We start from the raw sequence: 20,444 nt of genomic DNA on the forward strand, positions 1-20,444 counted from the left end.
GTAAGAAACTGACTAGGCATTAATTTAGGTTTGCTAATAGCCCCACTTCCAGGACACACACACACACACACACACACACACACACACACACACACACACATACACACACACCAAACTAGCAAAAAACAAAACAAAACAAAACAAAAACCCAACTAAAGACCACAGTGATGAATGGAAGTCTGAATGCAAATTTATAGCAAAATGGGGGCTATAAGAGATTAATAAGGACTGAGTTGAAAGTGCTGGAGACACCTAATACTGGAGGGGGAATAGCTAGCCTACCAGGGCAACAAGCCACCTGAAGCTACCATATTGTTCCCCATCTCTGCATTTATTGTTTATTTAGATCTTTTTTTTTTTTTTTTTGGTTTTTCAAGACAGGGTTTCTCTGTGTAGCTTTGCGCCTTTCCTGGAACTCACTTGGTAGACCAGGCTGGCCTCGAACTCACAGAGATCCGCCTGGCTTTGCCTCCCCAGTGCTGGGATTAAAGGCATGCGCCACCACTGCCCGGCTTTATTTAGATCTTTTTTGATGTGGGCTTGCCTTGTAGCCCAATCTAGTCTCGAACTCAGCATTCTCCTGCCTCCACTTTACCGGGTGCTGAGGTTACCGGTGTGAGTACTTGGATTTAATGCTTACAGTGAATGAAATAGCCAGGCCGTCTGTCTTTGTATTAACTCCATAGAACCCAGCTTGGAAATGGATGGTCTTTGGGGCAGGACTCAGAGCCCCCAGGTACTCATAAGGATCAGATATGGCAGCAAGAGGTGTTTTAAATGATTAATGTTCTCTAGGGACTTCAGCTTAACCCAACAGAGATGAGCCTCGCAGGGTCTGAATCTGTTGCTTTAACAAACTTTTCTTTCTCCTTTGTAGGCAGGGTTTCCATCTAGACCTCCAATCATCTCTGTCCTGCCAGCCACTCCCCATATAACCACACAGAGACTTGTTATTAATTATAAATGCTTGGTCAATAGCTTAGGCTCATTTTTAGCTAGCTCTTATAATTGAACTCATTTTTATTAATCTATGTGCTGCCCTGAGGCTCATTTGCCTCATGTATGTACTTCTTCCCATCCTGCTCGCTCTGCGTCTCATGGCATCTCCTCTAACTCCACCCTTCTTCTTCTCAGCATTCTCTTAGTCTGGTTCTCCCGCCTAACCTTATTCTGCCTAGTCATTGGCCAGTCAGCTCTTTATTGACCAATACGAGCAATACATATTTACAGTGTACAGATTGTTCCACAGCACTCCACCAAGCCTGCTGCGTAAGGGTTCTGTGGCAGACAAAAATGTCACAATGTGTTTGGGTATTACCCCTAACAGTGTGTCCTGGGAAGTGGCTGCTTCTGTATTGTCAGTCTGGCACAGGTTCTCAAGACCTTGGTGATCTTCCTCAGAGGAAAGACTTGGTGACGCCAGTAGGTGCTTGTTTTGCTTACTACTGTGCCATCCGTGACGTTGTTCTTTGTATACTGCCCAGTCATCAGCGTGCTTGACCGTCTGTCGTGCCTACATGCTGGCAACCATACCATCCAGAATGCCTGCTGACTGCCCTGATTTTCTCCTGTCTGAAAAGCCAGATGATGTCAGTGGCAGGTTGAGCTGCAATGTAGACGCTTTGGTTTCCAACCGACCTATCTGCACACCTCACATTTCCAGTATAAATTAAACCCCACCCAGTGCTATGCCCTGGGGTGGGGAGGCAGTTTTGTAAGTAACTGGGTTCCATACCTTCCCCTGCCTAGACGTAGTGGGGGTCTGCCCTCTGGCTTTCTAGTCGGCCAGTTTGCATGTGACCAGTGAGGAATGTGTCTGTTCTGCACCTTCGTACTAGGACATTGTACATGGCGTGAAATTGATGTCTATCCAGTTTCAGCTCCCTCCAGAGCTTAGAGCAAGGTACCTCATGTTCTTGCAGGAGAGCCCAGCTCATGCCATTTGTTGTACAGGTGACAGACATCTAGCTGCTTTGGCAAACTTAGCAGAGGAGTGCCCAGAATCTGCACCTTGGCCATCCCTGTACATGTCTGTATATTGTTACCATGCAGGGCACAGGGGCACAGGGGTGCAGGAAGCTCTCAGGCTTGTGCTTTATCTCCTACTCTGTCTGGAAACAAATGGGTCTCATCTGATCTGGCTACCCCTAGGGACCTCATGGGGGGCCTGGGGCCTTGGATCTTACTGGAGTCAGTGACCTCTCTATCTCCTCGGTCAGAAGAGACACACCTTCATCCTACTGTGTCCTACACCTTCCTCTTTCCCCAGGTTACTTTTACAAGAGTGGGACCAGGCAATATCAGCTTGGAATGGGGCCCTGAGTCACTCTGCTGTCCTGAGAAAGAGCCAAGGGAGGGCACAGTAGCCGGTCTCGGGGGTCTAGTGTAGTGTAGTGAACACAGGCTCGGGGGGATTGCCCTTTTCTCGGGGTCCCTGGGTAATATGGACACCTCAGCATAGACACTAGGTCTTACCTTATTGACGCCCTGTACTCCAGTCATTCTCCAAGTTGTATGTGGCTTGTTGGAGACGCCGTGGACAAGCAGTGACATCCCAGCCCGCTCTGGTTCTTTCGTTGTCTCTCTGATGGCAGTATGCCAGTCTGATAGCTCGGTCTGCTTCTTTTTTCTTTTTTTTTTATTCGAGACAGGGTTTCTCTGTGTAGTTTTGGTGCCTGTCCTGGATCTCGCTTTGTGGACCAGGCTGGCCTCGAACTCACTGAGATCTGCCTGGCTCTGCCTCCCGAGTGCTGGGATTAAAGGTGTGCGCCACCACTGCCCGGCTTGTTCTGCGTTCTCCTACTCTCCATCTAGGGGCAGAAAGGTGAGCAGGGTCCCATTTTGCTTCCCCTCTCACTACCACCTTGGCTTCCCAAATCTTGATTCCTGATTCCCCCACAGGACTCCGCATGTCTTTCCTAACAGAACAGCCATCTCTTAGTACCCTCCAGGATTGGGGCGCCTCCCAGTAGTCAGCACCACAGTACTCAGTACTCTCGTGGCTTCGCCTTAGAAACTTCAGTAGCTGTCTCCAACCCTACAGAATGTTCTTGCTTTGGAGTCGTATACTTTTAGTGACCACATATCTTTGTCTTAGAGAACCAGTCACCTCCGTGTGAGACCCAGGTCATTCTCTATAACTCTTGCTATGAGGCACCTCCAACCCTATCCTAGCCCCAGGGAGTTGGTGGATTCATCTTGTTTTGTTATGAATGCTGGATTATAGAACCTGCTCACCTTCCTAGGCAATGCTGTTCCTCTTGTGGAGGTTTAAGGTCCTTCCCAAAGCCTTGTGAGACCCCGGGAGCTTGTGGGTCTGACTTCCCAGGAGAGCTGCCCAAAGCAAGCCATGTCATACCCGCTTTCTTGTTGTCTTCACCTGCCCGCCATTTCTTTTTTTTTCCTGTCAGACTTGGTGACAGATCACACCCTGTCCTGGCCATCTTGGGACATCAGTCTGTCCCAAGTTGGCAATAGCCTGACCTGTATCAGAAACATTCTGTAGAATGAGGAGGTGCGGGGAAGGACCATGCTGTTCTCAAGGAGTGTTTTTGACAGCCTGTTTCCCATTCTGTACACGAACATGCCTTCACAGATCCTGAAGTGCTGGGTGTGAGTGGTTTGTTGCTGCTCAGTTCAGGCAGTGCCCTGGGCTTCCTCAGGGCTTCTCACAGGGTGCTTTTGTCCTGGCAGGTGCACCCTCCCCCCCAACGCTCCAATTTGGCCATGTCTCTCTCATGCCCACGGTGATCCAGTCTGTACAATGATTGCTTTGGTTGTGGTGGGCACTATCCAGGTGCTGCCTGAGGGCCACATGAATTGACACTGTTATTAATTTTCTCAGCTCTATTTCTCACCAGAGAAATGTCCCAGCCTCCATGTTCCAGGCTCTCACTTTTCAGATTCAATGTGGTGGTGCCTGCAAGGCTCCATGCGTTGTACATCAATACAGTACTGAGTGTGTGGTTCCTTGAGTGGAGTGGACAGCCTTCCCACACTGGCACATGCTCTGCCTTTCTGCTGGCCTCTTGACTCCTATAATGCCAACTGAAAAGGCAAGGCTCATAGGCAGAGTCACCAACCTCCATCAGCAGCCTCAGTTTCTCCCTCAAGCCTCTCTTCCTAGGTATTCCAGCCTTCCGCATCCATTCTCACTGCAAGATAACAGCTCGGACCTATTTCTTATCTCACCCTTTGCTTCCAGCCCACCCAGCAGCAAGCTAGGATCTTACTTGGTGTCATGTTTTCCCACTTTCAAAGTAAGGTTAGAGGCGTAGAAAGAGGTAGACACACACACTATCTCTCTCAAGTTGTAGCTCTTCTGGTTCTGTTTGCAGCCGGGCATCAGGATGAAACAGCTGTGTGACCTAGAGACCTAGCCTTGCACTCTCTTGGAGGAGGAGATACTTCACATTTTTATGGGGAAACTTGATGATAAACCCTGCTGTACTGGGCCTGCAGGAAATTGTATTTGTCCTCCAGCAGCTGCCACGGAGGCGTGCATGATGCTGGTTTGTGATTGGCTTGTGGAAGACTTGAGACCTCCTCCTCTTCCTCCTCTGTATATTCATTCTCTCTCTCTCTCTCTCTCTCTCTCTCTCTCTCTCTCTCTCTCTCTCTCTCTCTCTCTCTCTCTCTCTTTTCCATTGCTGGGGATTGAACTCATGATGTTGTGCACACGAGGCAAGCACACTCCCATTGAGCTACCTCTCTAACCCTGTTTCTTTTTTTTTTTAAATCCTGACAAGTAAAGTATAGTTTAGCCATTTCAAAAGTTACATTATTGCTGGGTGTGACGGCATGTGCCTAGAGTGAGAGATGGAGGCAGGAAGATCAGGAGTTCAAGGCCATCCCCAGCTACATATTCAAGGGCAGCCAGGATTATAGGAGACCTTGTATCAAATCAAAGAGTTACATTGTTAAGACAAGGCAGCATCTGCAATGATGCAAGCCGGCTCGTGCCGGAATGTCCTGCTGCAGCCGGGATGGTGGCGGTGATAACATGAGCAGGTGGGACAATTTAGCAGTGCCAAGATATGGGACAGTCACGTGTTCAAGGTGCTGTGTAGTCCTCACAATGACCTTTGTGATGCTCCTCCTACCGATGAAGAAGCTGAGATGCAGGGAGATGAATTTCCTCATCTAAGACCGCACAGCTAGAAGTTAGAACACACATCTGCTTCTAGAGTGGGCATTTAAACCAGCATGCTGTACCCCTGCATCCTTTTTCCAGAATCACAGGGGCTTGTGCTGCAAAGGGATGCTTGTTCAGGTGCCCCCAACTCCCATTTCCTTCTAGTCTTTCAGGACCAGAAACACACATTTGGAAATGATGTTGATAAGTTCCTATTAGTAGATAGAACACCAAAAGGGACGAAGGGTATGAAAAATCATTTGTGTGTATGTGTATATGGTGTATGCATGTGTGTGCATGTGTGTAGCTAGAGTTTTCCTGCCTGGCCTGCAGTTAGGATAAATCTCTCTCACCCACCAGTCCCACAGCTGCTCAGACCCAACCAAGTAAACACAGAGACTTATATTGCTTACAAACTGTATGGCCGTGGCAGGCTTCTTGCTAACTGTTCTAATATCTTAAATTAACCCATTTCTATAAATCTATACCTTGCCATGTGGCTCATGGCTTACTGGCATCTTTACATGCGGCTTGTCATGGCAGCAGCTGGCAGTATCTCTGACTCAGCCTTCCACTTCCCAGAATGCTTCTCCTCCTTGTCCCGCCTATACTTCCTCCTGCCTGACTACTGGCCAATCAGTGTTTTATTTGCTAACCAATCAGAGCAACACATTTGCCATACAGAACATCCCACAGCACATGTGTGTATATATATGCACACACAGGTGGACATGCCTGTGTGTGCATGTGCCGAGAGTACAGGTAAACGTCTGGTATCTGTCTCTATCACCCGTGGCCCTATTTTTGGGGGACAGGCTCATGCACTGAACCTGCAGCTCATCGTTTCAGCTAGACTGGATGACCAGTGAACTCCAGGAATCCTCCTGTCTCCACTCTGCTCAGTGCTGGAGTTACAGGCATGTGCAGCCATGTCTGGCCTTTTATGTAGATGCTCATATCTAAACTCAGGCCCTCATGCTTCTGCGGTGAGCGCTTTTCCCCCTGAGCCTTCTCCTGGCCTCTGGAAATGATTTGTATGAGTCAAAGAGAAGAGTGGCTAAGTCTGCTTACCATAAACCATCAGTGCCTCAGAGAGAAAGGCGTGCTGTGGAGGTGAGGGCCCCCGGTCCCCCAGAGAGAAGGCGTGCTGTGGAGGTGAGGGCCCCCGGTGCCCCAGAGAGAAAGGCGTGCTGTGGAGGTAAGGGCCTCCGGTGCCCCAAAGAGAAAGGCGTGCTGTGGAGGTGAGGGCCCCCGGTCCCCCAGAGAGAAAGGCGTGCTGTGGAGGTGAGGGCCTCCGGTCCCCCAGAGAGAAAGGCGTGCTGTGGAGGTGAGGGCCTCTGGTCCCCCAGAGAGAAAGGCGTGCTGTGGAGGTGAGGGCCTCCGGTCCCCCAGAGAGAAAGGGGTGCTGTGGAGGTGAGGGCCCCCGGTGCCCCAGAGAGAAAGGCGTGCTGTGGAGGTGAGGGCCCCTGGTGCCCCAGAGAGAAAGGCGTGCCGTGGAGGTGAGGGCCCCCGGTGCCCCAGAGAGAAAGGCGTGCCGTGGAGGTGAGGGCCCCCGGTGCCCCAAAGAGAAAGGCGTGCCGTGGGGGTGAGGGACCCGGTGCCCCAGAGAGAAAGGCGCGCTGTAGAGGTAAGGGCCCCCGGTGCCCCAAAGAGAAAGGCGTGCTGTGGAGGTGACAAGGCGTGCTGTGGAGGTGACGGCCCCCGGTGCCCTAAAGAGAAAGGCATGCTGTGGAGGTGAGGGCCCCCGGTGCCCCAGAGAGAAAGGCGTGCTGTGGAGGTGAGGGTCCCCGGTGCCCCAGAGAGAAAGGGGTGCTGTGGAGGTGAGGGCCCCCGGTGCCCCAAAGAGAAAGGCGTGCTGTGGAGGTGACGGTCCCCGGTGCCTTAAAGAGAAAGGCGTGCTGTGGAGGTGAGGGCCCCCGGTGCCCCAGAGAGAAAGGCGTGCTGTGGAGGTGAGGGCCCCTGGCGGCAGGAGCAGCAGCCCTGCTGTTCTGCTGGATACAAAGCCCAGGTCCAGGGTGACCTTTTGACGTTAGAAAGGTGGAAATAGGATGGACAGACAGATGGCTCACTAATAAGAGCACTTGTTTCTATAGCAGAGGACCCAGGTTTGGTTCCCAGCACCCACATGGCAGCTCACAACCACCTGTAACTCCAGTTCTGGGGGATCTGACTTCTGGTCCCCACAGGCATTGCACACTTGTGGTGCACAGACATTCATTCAAGGAAAACACCCATACTGGTAAGATAATAATAAGAAACCCTTAACATAAACGAAAAGTGGAAACTGAGGGCAAGCAAGGGCGTGACCACCATTCGAACGAGGCCGTCAGTCTCTATAAGGGCCGTCCATGCTCCTGTTGGAATGCCCGTCAGTCATAGCGGGAGTGCGAACTTAGCAGCTTATCTCCCCTAAGGAGACTTGTTCGTGCCCCTGGTTCCTTATCTTTGGCCCCCGCTGGCTCCTGGTCCACCGGGGCTGATGTAAGAAGCAGCTCATTTGGAGATAAAAGGAAAACTAAAGACAACTGTGTCTCCTTAGAGAGCTGTACTCTGTGCTCTAAGGACAGTGACCGTGCATGGCCATCTCTAATCTGGACACCCATGGGTGTACTGGCACCTCCAGCTGAACTTCTTGTCTTATGTGCATGTTTCCGGAGACTAAGGCATAGGCAGGGAAGTTTTAGCATTTCAGAATTTTAGTTCCAAAGGTAAAAAGGCACGTGCTTCTGAGAATCTCACAGGGCAGACTCAGTCGGGTGTACTGAACTCTCCTGGCCCAGCAGAAACTACTTTTAAACAGGGTATGGTAGCTTCAGCACTTAGGATACTGAGGCAGGAGGATCACCAAGAGTTCTGGGTAAACCTGGGCTACGGCGTAAGCCTGTCTCAATACAACAGCAATTAAGCCACTCTGGGGCTGGAGATCTAGTTCAGTTGGTAGAGTGATTGTCTGCACACACAGAGCCCCGGGTTCAATCCTCAGTACAACGTAAATTGGTAGTGGCATATATGTGGAATCTCAGTAATCCCTTAGTATCATAGTGAGTTGGAGGCCAGCCTGGGGTACACTGGAACTCTGTCTCCAAAACAAAAACAAACAGGAGTTAACTCCCCCTACCTTGAACAGTCTTTAGAGTAAAATTTACCCTAGAGGGTAAATCTGAAAGGGCCATCTTTAGTTCCTTGGTTTGTAGCCCAGGCTGGCCTCCAACTCACTGCCTTAAAGTCTGTATCCTCCTGCCTCTACCTTCCCATTGCTGGGGGCAGGGGTAGAATTATGTGCCACCAGGCTTATCTTTAAAGGTCATCATAATTCTAGAATGACGATGCTCCTCCAAGGTCTGGATGGTACTGTAACATTTTATCTCCCTCCTTGGGAAATCACCCAAATCAGACAGAAATATCAGTTCGGGTACATCAAAACCCCTTTGTCCTTTCATTCTGTCTTGCCTTTTGACAGGATATAATCAGAGATCCATTCAAGCTTGCAGAGGAATCTGACAAGGGGAAGCCCAGACATGCACCCGACGGCGCTGGAGGCTGCTGTGGCAAAAAGAAAAGCTGCTAGATCGAAGGCCAGCGCGGAGCTCACCGCAAGAGCAGCAGGCCGCAAAAGAACGACTCACATAGGCTTTTAAACCCACTCTTCCCCCGTGCAGAGATTACGGGAAGATGGCAAAGGCGCCACAATCTAGATTACTAGTGTGATTACTCCGGTGTGAGTTTAGTTTTAGAAGGTATTAATCTTAGGTTCACAGCAAATCACTAGTTTTTCTATTTCACTATTTCAGAGTTCTGGTGCCACCTAGTGGTCAGAAGTAGAACTTGGAAGCTTATTAAAATTGGAGGAGGATGGTGGGAGAACATCTTCCTTCTGGCCTACCACAGGACACATCTGCATTTTTCTCTGTATTTACTCAGGAAGCAGAATCCCTACTAAATTTACACTAACTATGCCAAAAGATTGTCAAGTCAAATTTGGTAGGAATACTCTTCAGTTCCCTGTCTTCAACCTTTTCTTCTTTCTGTAATTGAATGAAGAATAAAATGAATAATAAATTTGACCGTAGTTCACTCTGATGATTGACATCATAGTGACTGGCCTGATCTGTCTTAACTAGTGTTTTTTTTTTTTAAAGTAGAACTAAGAGATGCGAATAGGCTTCCTACCCCTTTATAAATATATATAAATAATATATCTGATTAAACTTTTAGGGAAATGCAGGATTTGTTTCTAGGTCTCATATTAAAGAAGTTATGAGCATTAAAGGGGAGGACCAATGGCAGTAAGTTGAAGGGACACAGAAGTCTTGGTCCTTCTCATCAGGAGCTGATAATTCACACTTTAAACAAGCCTGGGGCTGGAGATGGAGCTGGTCGAATCCTTGCCAGGCATGCAGGGAGCTCTAGATTTGTTCTCTGGTTTGGGCAACAGGGCTGAGATGGGGTTAGCATGGTCCACGAAATTTCAATTAGGAATTTAAGACTGTGCAGGCCCATAAAACACTGGGATGAATTCTAAGGGCAGATTCATCTTTTAAAAGAGACCTCACTGGGCAGTGGTGGTGCACACCTTTAATCCCAGCACTTGGGAGGCAGAGGCAGAGGCAGGTGGATCTCTATGAGTTCAAGGAAAGTCTCAGAATTCCGAGTGGGTTCAGCTCTCATCCTTGACTTTGACAGACAGTTTTTTTCCAGCCCAGTTTGCCTCAGTAACCTTGAAGTGGCGCTAGAGTTCCTTATGTGCCCAATTACAACCTCCTGCAGTGTGAGACCAGTGTGGTTGAACACACTGCATGCTCCCTGAGTGCAGGATGATCCTTCCAGAGGGACACGATAAAGAGAAAAGGTTGCTTAGAGCTGCCTTTCATCTTTTTCCTTTTTCTTTTTGTTTGTTTTTTGAGACAAGGTTTCTCTGTGTAGTTTTGGTGCCTGTGCTGGATCTCGCTCTGTAGTCCAGGCTGGCCTCGAACTCACAGAGATCCACCTGGCTCTGCCTCCAAGTGCTGGGATTAAAGGCGTGCGCCACCGCCATCCGGCTTCTTTCTTTATTTTTACATAAACTAACACATTTGTTGCAGGCTAGGGGGGTCTGAAAGGGCAACTTCTGCTGGTCTTTTAGCTCCGTCGGTTCTCGGGTGGCAGACTTGATTGTAACAGCAGAAGCAGTGTCGAAGGTCCGGGCATCACGCCACTGTTCACATGTGGCAACCACAGTGCCCGATGCCCACGGCCCGTCTCTTTGTCTTGGTCTTGCCACAGAAGGAGCCAGTGTACTTGGCATGCTGGCTGATCTCAGCTTTCTTCCCCCGTTCTGAGGGAGGCACCGCAGTGGTCTAGTGTGTACTGATGATCTCAGCTTTCTTGATGCATTTAACCCTGTCACGGTGACCGGGGCCTGAGTCTGGAGAGGTATCGGTTTTTCTAAACTAAGGAGGGGGAGAAAAGAAGCTTTCATGGGCCATTCTTAAGTACTTTTAAGAGTTTATGTGTGTCTGTAAGTGTATGCTGTGTGTGTCCAGAGGTGGCATCAGACCCCTAGAGCTGGAGCTCCAGGCGGTTGTGAACCACCTGGAATGGATGCTGGAAACCAAACTTTGCAAGAACAGCCAGTGCTCTTAACTGCTGAGCCATCTCTCCAGCCCATCATTCTTAATTCAAAAAGGCATTTGTTTGTTTTTATTTATTTGTGTGCATTTGTAATGCACTGGCGTGCTTGTGGAGGCCAGAGGAGGGTGCCCTGCTCTTATCTCTGTTTTATTCCCTTGAGACGGGGTCTCTCGCCGAACCCAAAGTTTGCTGTCTCACTAGGCAGCTAGCCAGCAGCAGCAGCTGGGGTTATGGAAACCTGTGACACTGTGGCCTGCTTTAATGTGAGTACTGGAGATTCAAACTAGGGTCCTCATCGCTGGGGTAGCAACCGCTTGACTTACTGAGCCCCAGTCCCAGTCCAGACCGAGATTAAAACAACTCAGTGTGATTCTAAACACTGTGGGCACATGTCTTGACTCCTGTGAGTAATCAGATGTCTTCAACTACCTACCACAACTTGGGTTGTAAAAGGGCTCTTTTGTAGATTGTGTTCTAGGATCCAGGAGAGAGCTTTCATTGAACTCTGTGTGTGTGGAGGGGTCTTGGGTGTCTGCCTTGGGTGTCGTCATTCCTCGGGCACTGTCCACCTTCATTTCTTTGAGTCAGGGTCTCTAACTGATCTGGAGCTTGCTGAGTAAGCTGGACTTGCTAGCTAGTGAGCTCCTGGGGTCTGCTTCTCTCTACCTCAGGGCTGAGATTGTCGGCAAAGCCACCATGCCCAGCTTTAACACACACACACACACACACACACACGCACGCACGCACGCACGCACGCACGCACGCACGCACGCACGCACACACACACGCACGCACGCACATGCACGCTCACACACACAATTTATTTACTTTATCTGAGTGATCCAACTCAGGCCTTCATATTTGTGTGGCGAGCGTTCTACTCACTGAGTTATCTCCCCAGCTCCCAGACTGAACTCATTTGCAAAGGCGAAGCTGGAATTATACAATCCTGATGATAACCTGTGACATATCTTTAATTCATTACAAGCAGCAGCCAAGCAGCTTGTGGAGCGTGGCAGGGAGGCTCACAGGAGGGAACCCGAGGACCGGGCTGCTTATGGAAATTTGACATATAGCTCAGAGCCTCTCTGTGTCAGGTGACCTGGCCTGGACAGTTTCGCCTCTGTCCCCAGAGTTAACAAGCTTCTCCCGCATAGCTTCCTTTGTGAATGGTAAATGAGCTTCCTTTAGAATGCAGCACCTCAAATGTCAAGTGATGGGGAGGGAGGATCTGCACGCTAAGTGCAGGATGACTGGTGTGGCTTCTGAGCCTCCCCATTCATCTTTTATTAACTGTCCTTACTTCCTTTTTATCAATTAACCTTATTATTCCTTTCAACTGGATCTACCTATGGAAGCACCATGAAGGAGATACCTTAGATATCTTTATTCTTCCTCTTAAATAATGTAGCAGAAACTCACGGAGTCAGTACCACCTGTTAAAAGTGGTGCTTTTTTTTTTTTCAAGACAGGGTTTCTCTGTGTGGTTTTGGTGCCTGTCGTGGATCTCACTCTGTAGCCCAGGCTGGCCTCGAACTCATAGAGATCCACTTGGCTCTGCCTCCCAAGTACTGGGATTAAAGGCATGCGCCACCACTGCCCAGCTTGGAGATTCTTTATTCTGCATGGATCAACCAGGCCACATGACCAGAGCATGTCTTTGCTGAGAACCAGCTCCCTTCCTCCCCCTTCTCGGGGCTGCCTTTTCAAATTTCGTGGAAGGAAAAGTTGCATCTGTGAATATGGAAATTATCCGAATGATGGGGCTGTACACACAGAGATACCCTGTCTCAAAGGGGGGCATATATAGCTCAGTGTATTATGCTATTATGCTTCTTTCTTTCATTTATTTATTTGGTTTTTTGAGACAGGATTTCTCTGTATAGCTCTGGCCGTCCTGGTACTCACTCTGTAGACCAGGCTGGCCTTGAACTCAGAGATCTGCCTACCTCTGCCTCCTGCATGCTGGGATTAAAGGCATGTGCCACCATTGTCTGGTTTGGGGGTGATTTTTCAACATTAGTACATTTTTATGTGTATGAGTGTTTCATCTGTGTATGCAGAAGCACCATGTGTGCCTGGTGTCTGTGGAGGCCAGAGAGGGCATTGGATCCTCTGGGGCTAGAGTTACTGATGGCTGTGAGCCCTCAGGTGAGTGCTGGGAACCAAACCTGGGTCCTCTGCACGCGCTCTAACCCCCTGAGTCAACCCTCCAGCCCCTATTTTGTTTTTTGAGACAGGCTATGTGAGATGATCTTCCTGTCTCAGTCTCCCTAGTGTAGGGACTATGGGCACAGTGCCTCAGCTTAAATATTTTTAAGAGTTAAATGGACTATATCAGGAACCCTGGCCTATGATCAGGAGTCTAGGCCAACCTGGGAAGCTGCATGCTTGTTCTGAAATTCCTAATTCCTATTGGGACTCTGGGGACAGCAGCTTGTGATTCGGTATGGACTTCCTGAATGGAAGCTATGGTGTCCCATCCTAGTCTCTTGGGGACTCTTGTGGCATGCGATACTGGTCTTTGTTCCTGTCCTATCTGTGGCTGGAGAAGGGGCAATTTAAAGTAATAGATCTTTGTACCCTGAAGTGACAGTTGGGTCAAGGATGTACTAGACGTGATGGTGGCCCCTTAAGACTGTAATAGAGATGGCTGGAGAGATGACTTAGCACTAGAGTGCTTCTCCTCCAGAGGACCTGGGTGCGGTTCCTAGCACCCACATCAGGTAACTCACAAACGTCTGTAACTCCATCTCCTGGTGACCAAATGTCCTCTGGTCTCTGAGGGCACCTGTAAGCATGTGATGCATACAAATTCACATGGGCACACACATATACCCACACATTCAAAAAGATTATAATGTGGAGCCGGACAATTCCCATTGCTTGGTAACACATGTCAAATGTCGTAGGACAGCACACCGCTGGCATGTTTGTGATGCTGCAGGAATAAGCAAACCTACCCCCTGCCACTCATGGAGCAGTGGAGTACTCACAATTCCATGTAGTACGTGATGCCTGATAATGGGAATTAATAACTATGCTCCTGGCTTTATTGATCTCATATATCTATATATTTGAAGCAGGCTCTTGCTTTGTGATCCAAGCTGACCTAGAACTCATCATTCTCCTGTGTCAGCTTCTTGAGTGCCACCATGCCTAGCTTTTTACTATACTTTTTGTTGTTATTTTGAGGTGTATTCCTTTTACTTATTTAAGAAAAAAGCGTACTGGAAGACAATATGCTACCTGAGTCTGGTAGAGCCTCACATCTCAAACCTGCCACAAGAGGCCACATGGAGTGACTAACCTGCAGCATCTAGGTCAGTTTAAGTGCATTTGACACTTACATAGTGACAAAATGCCCCAGTGACTCATTACTCAGGATGTGTCCACATCCTTAAGTGACACAGGACTGTGCATGAGAAAGTGCTTTGTAAACCGTGAAGATGGTTTCTGCAGGAGTTCCTCAAATTTGGACTTGCAGATGCTCAGTCAGTAAAGTGCTCGCCCACAAGTATGAGGACCTGAGTTCAGATCACCAGCACCTCTGTAAAAGTCAGGTGTGGCGGAGCTGGTCAGTAACCCCAGTGCTGGGCACGCGGAGACAGCTGGATCCCTGGAGCCATTGGTCAGGCAGCCTTGCTGAATTAGTGAGCCTTAGTTCAGTGGAGTGTGATAAAGGAAAACACCCAGTGTTGACCTCTGGCCTTTAAGTGCGCACATATTCTCTAGTCATATGTGCATACCCCTTCATAAATATGTACATCAAATGCACACACACACACACACACACACACACACACACACACACACACAGGAATAAACAAAAAGTGGAGTTCCCTAAACTCCTAAACCATTGGCCTTGATGCCACTGTTCTGGTACCCACCAGTTTGATCTTCTATAGCACAGTTCTTTGAGAACTTCTCATGACTCCCGACTCCTATACAGTAAAACCGCAGCTCTAAAACTTGGTATTCAACCCATTACAGACCAACCCCAACAATTCCCAACAATCCCATTGGTCCTTTTCACGGGCTACGGAACTGACTTCCCAACTGTTCTAAAGTTAGTGTTGCCTCGCCAGCCTTGCCCCTACTTTCCCATTGGCTAGTATGGTTTTCCATCTTTCTCTCTGTCCCTTCAATAGGTTTTCATATTTATGCCACTCCTGCTGTGGGACGGTCTTTCTGCAAGCTGTGAATATGTTGCTCTCACTGGTTGATAAATAAAGTTTTCGCTAATAGCCAAAATAGTACAGTCTAACTGGAGATGAAGAAGGGTGGAGTTGGGGCAGACACTGAGGAAGCAAAACCTGTAGAAAATGAGGTAACAAGCCATGAACCACATGGCAAAGCATAGATAAGAAATATGGGTTAATTAAAATGTAAGAGCTAACTAGTAATAAGTGTGAGCCATTGGCCAAACATTTATAATTAATATAAGCCTCTGGGTGATTACTTGGAAGCAGCTGCAGGACAGGGTGGGACAGAGAATAGCCTCAGTTTACAACTCCCCCTTTTAATATGGCTATATTTTTAAAATGGACACTCTAACCAGATGTGGTAGCACATGCCTGTAATCCCAGCACTTGGGAGGCTGAGGCAGGAAGATTGAGAGTTTGGGGCCAGCTTGAGGTAAATAGTATAACTCCTTCTCAAAACCAAACCAAACCACCAAACTGAAAAAGAAGGGGAAGAGGAAGCAAAGGAGGCTGAGGAGGAGAGAGAAGAAAGAGAGAGAGAAAGGAAGGAGGAACTTCTTTCTTTCTTTGTTTTTTCAAGACAAGGTTTCTCTGTGTAGTCCTGGCTATCCTGGAACTCACTCTGTAGACCAGGCTGGCCTTGAACTCAGCGAGATCCACCTGCCTCTGAGTTCCAGTGCTGGAATTAAAGTCATGTGCCACCACTGCCTGGCAAGGAGGAATTTCTAACAAAGTAAATAAAGGTTAATGAAATTATAAGAGTTGGATCCTGATTCAGTGGACTAGTGTCTTTGTATGAGAGGGTGCCAGAGAGCTGGCTCCCTCCACAGCCTCGGAGGACGGGTGTGTGAGGACTAAGCGTCTGTTTCCAAGCTGAGAAGAAAATATCATCATAAACCCACCTGCTCGACTTTGATCTAGGATGTCAAGCCTTCAGGACAGTAAGAAGGTGATTCTCTGCTGGTGAAGCCAGCCAGTCCCTAATTAATACCTAGTTAAGGTATCATAATGTACCTTTTTACATTATGTACTTGTAAATGTACATTTACAAGTGACCCTTTCTTAGAATAACTCTTACATTACAAATCTAAAACCTGTGTGTGTGTGTGTGTGTGTGTGTGTGTGACAGAGAGAGAGAGAGAGAGAGAGAGAGAGAGAGAACTATAAAGAGGACAACTTCAGGTGTTGTTTTTGTTTCTTAGAGGCCATCCACCTGCTCTCTCTCTCTCTCTCTCTCTCTCTCTCTCTCTCTCTCTCTCTCTCTCTCTCTCAATTAATTAATTTTTGAGATAAGGCCTATCAGTGGCCTGGAACTCACCAAGTAGGCTAGGCTGGCTGGCCAATCAAGCTCCATCCTTCTCTCTGTCTTCATCTCTCCAGGGTCGGGGTGGCAAGCACACAACACTATCCCTGGCTTTTAACACGTGGGGTCTAGAGATTAGCGTGTGCTGTCCTGCTCACAGGGCAAGCCCGTTACTCACTGACCTCTCCCCTCCCACTGCTTAGCTTCCTTCCTTCCCTCTTTCTTTTGAGACCAAAATGCTCTTGAATTTGTGATCCTCTGTCTCAGCTCCCAACTCTGAGAGTTACAGAGACCTCTACTACACCTGATCTAAAACCCCTACTGCTCAAGGAGCAACTTGAAAACCACGATGCTCTCCTCAGCTTTTAAAACCATTTCAAATCCTTTGTTTTTTTATGTGTATCTGTCTGCATGAATGTAGGACACTGAGTGCCTGTGGAGGTCAGAAGAAGGTGTTGGGCCCCTGGAGCTGAGTTACAGGTAGTTGTGAGCTCCCTGTGTGGCTTCTGGGAACTGAATTTGGGATGATTTGGAAGGGCAGTAAGTGCTCTTCATCCGTCTCTCCAGCCTGCCTCAGTTTATCTGTATCTTCCTTGTTTTTTGAGACAAGGCCCCTGCTGTCTAAACTGGCACTGAACTCTGGCTCCTCCAGCCTCAGCCCCCTTGGTAGCTGGGCATCCTTTAAGATGACGCTCTGTCCTTTTGTGTAGCCACTGGTTGCTAGTTTCCTTACTGGGAAGCTTGTTTGTTTGTTTGTTTGTTTTGTTTTGTTAGGGGGTAAGATTTGGTAGAGTTTTACGGTATAGTCCAGGATGGCCCCAAACTTTCAAACTTGGGATCTTCTCCCCTCAGCCTCCTGAGTGCTAGGATTACAGATGTGTATCAGCATATTCATCTTCGGGCAACTGCCAATTAAATATTGTAGCTCTTCAGTGCCTGGGACTATGCTTAGAACTCATTAGAGAAGCAATAACCACAAACGGATAGATCTATCAATAAGTGAGAAAAAAGAAATGGGGTAATAAATATAACACTTTTAATTTAAAATTTCAAGAAGCAGGGCCTGAGGAATGTAGTTCAACTGATAGAATGCTTGCCTAGTATACAAGAAGCCCTGGATTTGATCACCAGCAACACGTACATGGGTATGGTTGTGCGTGCCTGCAATTCCAGCCCTCAAAAGGTGGAGATGAAAAGATCAGGAGTTCCAGGTCATCCTCAGCTACATGGTAGGTTCAAAGGCAGCCTGAGGTGTGTGAGACCCTGGGGTACATGTCTCAAATGAATAAATACGTAAATAAGAAAACAAAATGGAAGGCCGAGGAGATGGCTTAGTGGGTAAAGTCGCCGTGTAAGTGTGACACAGTGACACCTCTGTCTGTAATCCCAGTGTTTTTCCTAGGACCTGGAAGGTGAAGCCAGGAGCATGCCCAACGCTCACGCCAGCTAGCCTGGTGTCTGCAGTGGAGAAGACAAACAAACAAACAAACAACCCCCCAAGAAGCCTTGTCTTCAACAAGGTGGAAAGGTAAGGACTGACTCCAGAGGTTGTCATGTGACTGCCACACACGTGGTAACATAGACATGCTGACATCCACACACAGATACACAGAGACAGAAAGAAATGCTTTGAGAGAGAGATAAGAAATAAGTTAAACCTTCAGCTTAGTAATCGTTAAAATGTGCAGGTGCTTTAGAGGAACTGGACAGAGTGGCAGAACTTTGTACTTGCATTTTGTGAGCGTTTTGTCTCTGCCTGGGGAGAGGTGGTGGACTGACTAGTGTGTTTTGGCTTCCTCTATGTGTTTTGGCTTCCTCCTCAGAAAATGGGACTCACAGCCTGTGGGAGCGGACTTAGCCAGCCTGAGAGAGACACAGGTTCCTGCTCTGCTGTGGAGACACGCAGCTGAGGTTCTCATGGAGGGCTCAGAGTCATACAGTTAGGCCTGGTGCTTGCTCTTCGGTCCATTCCAACCCTATCTCTTACCTATTCTACCCTCACCCCACCGAATGTGGGCTGGGGAACAAAGTCTCGATGCAGCCCAGGCTGGCCTTGCTACGTAACTGATGATGACCTTGAACTTCTGATCCTTCTGCCTCTATCTTCCAATGTTAGGTCAAGCCTGGTTTTTTGGGGTGCTGGGAACTGAACCTAGGGATTCATAGATACTAGGAAAGCACTCTACCAATTGAGCTACATCCCCACCTCCTGGAAATGTGATTTTAAAAAGTGTTGAGTACTGTTCATCTGCCACGTCCTTACTGTAGATGGACTCAGACCAGAGGAAGTGGGAGACAGGAGGAAGAAGAGGGAGGAGGAGGCCAAGCAAGAAGAGGCGATGGGCCCTCCTAAGGCTGCATAAGGCTTCTCATATGCCCACTTCCTTCTGGGTAGCTGAGGACGAGATTTTAACAAAGAAGTCAGATCCTTTTCAAAGGAGAGATCTTTTCTCACAACTGCCAAAAAGCCACATTTTCCTTTTTCTTCCCGGTAACAAGGCCAGAAAACATCTAGAAGAAGGAGGGAAATGGGAAAGTCCTAAGCAAAAGCCTGCAAGGCCTCTTGAGGTGGTAAGTATGCTGCAGATTTTATTTTAACTGAGTATTTTCACTAACTCGTGAAAAATTCTCATTTTTGCCTAAAAGGGTCCTGTGTTTTTAAGCAAGTGCAGAGTTTTGCTTCTGAGAAATCCCTCTGGGCCAACAGATTGGATTCTAGGGCAAGTTCGTGTAATTCTAGTGTTTTCTTAGTTCCTGGTTTTCCTCTGAAGACTTTGTGTTCTGGTGGCATTCAAATGTCACTCTTGGCTGGAGTGAGCCTTAGCAACAGAGCATATGCTTAGATGTTCAAGGCCTTGGGGTCTACCTCCCAACCCCCAGATCCCATTTAGAGCATTAACTTTGAATGCTTTTTACAACCCACAAACTTCAGAACAAAAATATTCTCTATTAATTAGACATTATGTTGACAAAATATATAGAGAACCATTTTTATTTTTATTTTTTGCAATCTTTTAGAAAATCCCATGCCTCAACCTTGGAGGGACTTTTGGGTCTGGCTACAGAACCAGTTCCCGAACCTGCAGACTTGGGAATTTTCCTTCTGCACAGAAGAAAAATGAGCTGTCGTTCTTCTCGCTTATTTTCTAGTGAAGAATTCTGGGAAGGGAAGTTTAGCTAGGGAAGGTGTTTGCAGGGAGGTTTTGACTTCGCTTGAATGACTCATTCAAGGTCAGGCAAAGTCAAAATGAAGCAAAGGTTGGACACTCGTGGCCACCCTTTAAGAATCTCAGTCCTTCAGTAGCTTTTTTATGGAGGTAAAATGTGGTCAGAAGTTAGGGGTTTGTGGTATTGTTTTTTCCTCCAAATTTCAGAAGAGACGCCCTATGACATCACTGACCTTGTCTTCTATCCCTAGAGTGACAGGTCAGAACACCCCTATCCCAACTGGAGCTACTTACTACAAACCCACCCAGCAGCCTTTCTCCAAGGAAAAGCAGATCGCTGAGCTTCGGAAGCCTCCAGACCTGAAGGACAGCTCTCACAGAAGGAAAAACTGCTGCCTCGGGTGTCTACACTGTTTTTTTGTGTTTTGAGTATTCACACGGGGTCCTAGCCTGTGCCCGTCACGGAGGACATAAATCACTCAGCAATCCCCCCGGAGAATCGGAGAGTGTTTTGTTTTGTGGTGTCTGCTGGGCAGGTCCCTGTCTGTTTTTCTGTAGTCTTGAGCTTCTCACTAGCTTCTAGGCTGCTAAGACCACACTTCGCTGGCTGTTGCTTTCTCTGAATGCACAGGAAATGTCTGTAGGTCTGGCAAGTACTTCCTCCTCTCTCCACACTCCCATTCCAAACTGTGCATTCAATATTCCAGAACCTTTAACCTCCTTCTCTCTTAGCACACTCGGGGTCACATTTTCTATTAAGTTAAAAAGACTCCATTTTCAATCAGCTACCTTAGAAGGACTGTGTTTGTCTTTAATATCCCTACAAATCCCAACTTAAAAACTATAACGCCACTCTTTTTTTTTTTCCCGTTGTTTCTTTGGTTGTTGTTTGTTTTTTTGAGACAGGGTTTCTCTGTGTAGCCCTGGTTGTCCTGGAATTCACTATGTAGACCAGGCTGGCCTCAAACACAGAGATACTCCACCCTCCCACCCCCCTCCCCTATTGCTGGGACTAAAAGGTGCAC

General features: G+C 48.0%; 1 protein-coding gene and 1 long non-coding RNA gene across 7 annotated transcripts in view; both read left to right on the forward strand.

The window, feature by feature from the left end:
- The window catches only part of As3mt (arsenite methyltransferase), a 200,719-nt gene extending 191,505 nt beyond the window's left edge, over positions 1–9,214 (forward strand). For 4 of the 6 annotated variants that reach the window (XM_076563252.1, XM_076563248.1, XM_076563250.1 and 1 more), the window contains 2 exons: positions 7,228–7,373; positions 8,595–9,214. In XM_076563252.1, coding sequence (XP_076419367.1) covers positions 7,228–7,373; positions 8,595–8,601 — 153 coding nt within the window. In that variant the 3' untranslated portion in view covers positions 8,602–9,214. The remainder of the gene's footprint in view (positions 1–7,227; positions 7,374–8,594) is intronic. The other 2 variants (XM_076563249.1, XM_006983331.4) reach the window with 1 other exon arrangement.
- An 8,436-nt stretch (positions 9,215–17,650) lies between these two features.
- On the forward strand, positions 17,651–19,806 carry LOC121824306 (uncharacterized). The gene is made up of 3 exons (XR_006066140.2): positions 17,651–17,780; positions 18,752–18,823; positions 19,671–19,806. It is a non-coding gene; the product is annotated as an uncharacterized LOC121824306 (long non-coding RNA).
- The last annotated feature ends 638 nt before the right edge of the window (positions 19,807–20,444 follow it).

This window comes from Peromyscus maniculatus, chromosome 1 (genome assembly GCF_049852395.1).
Source record: "Peromyscus maniculatus bairdii isolate BWxNUB_F1_BW_parent chromosome 1, HU_Pman_BW_mat_3.1, whole genome shotgun sequence".
Classification (NCBI taxonomy): domain Eukaryota; kingdom Metazoa; phylum Chordata; class Mammalia; order Rodentia; family Cricetidae; genus Peromyscus; species Peromyscus maniculatus.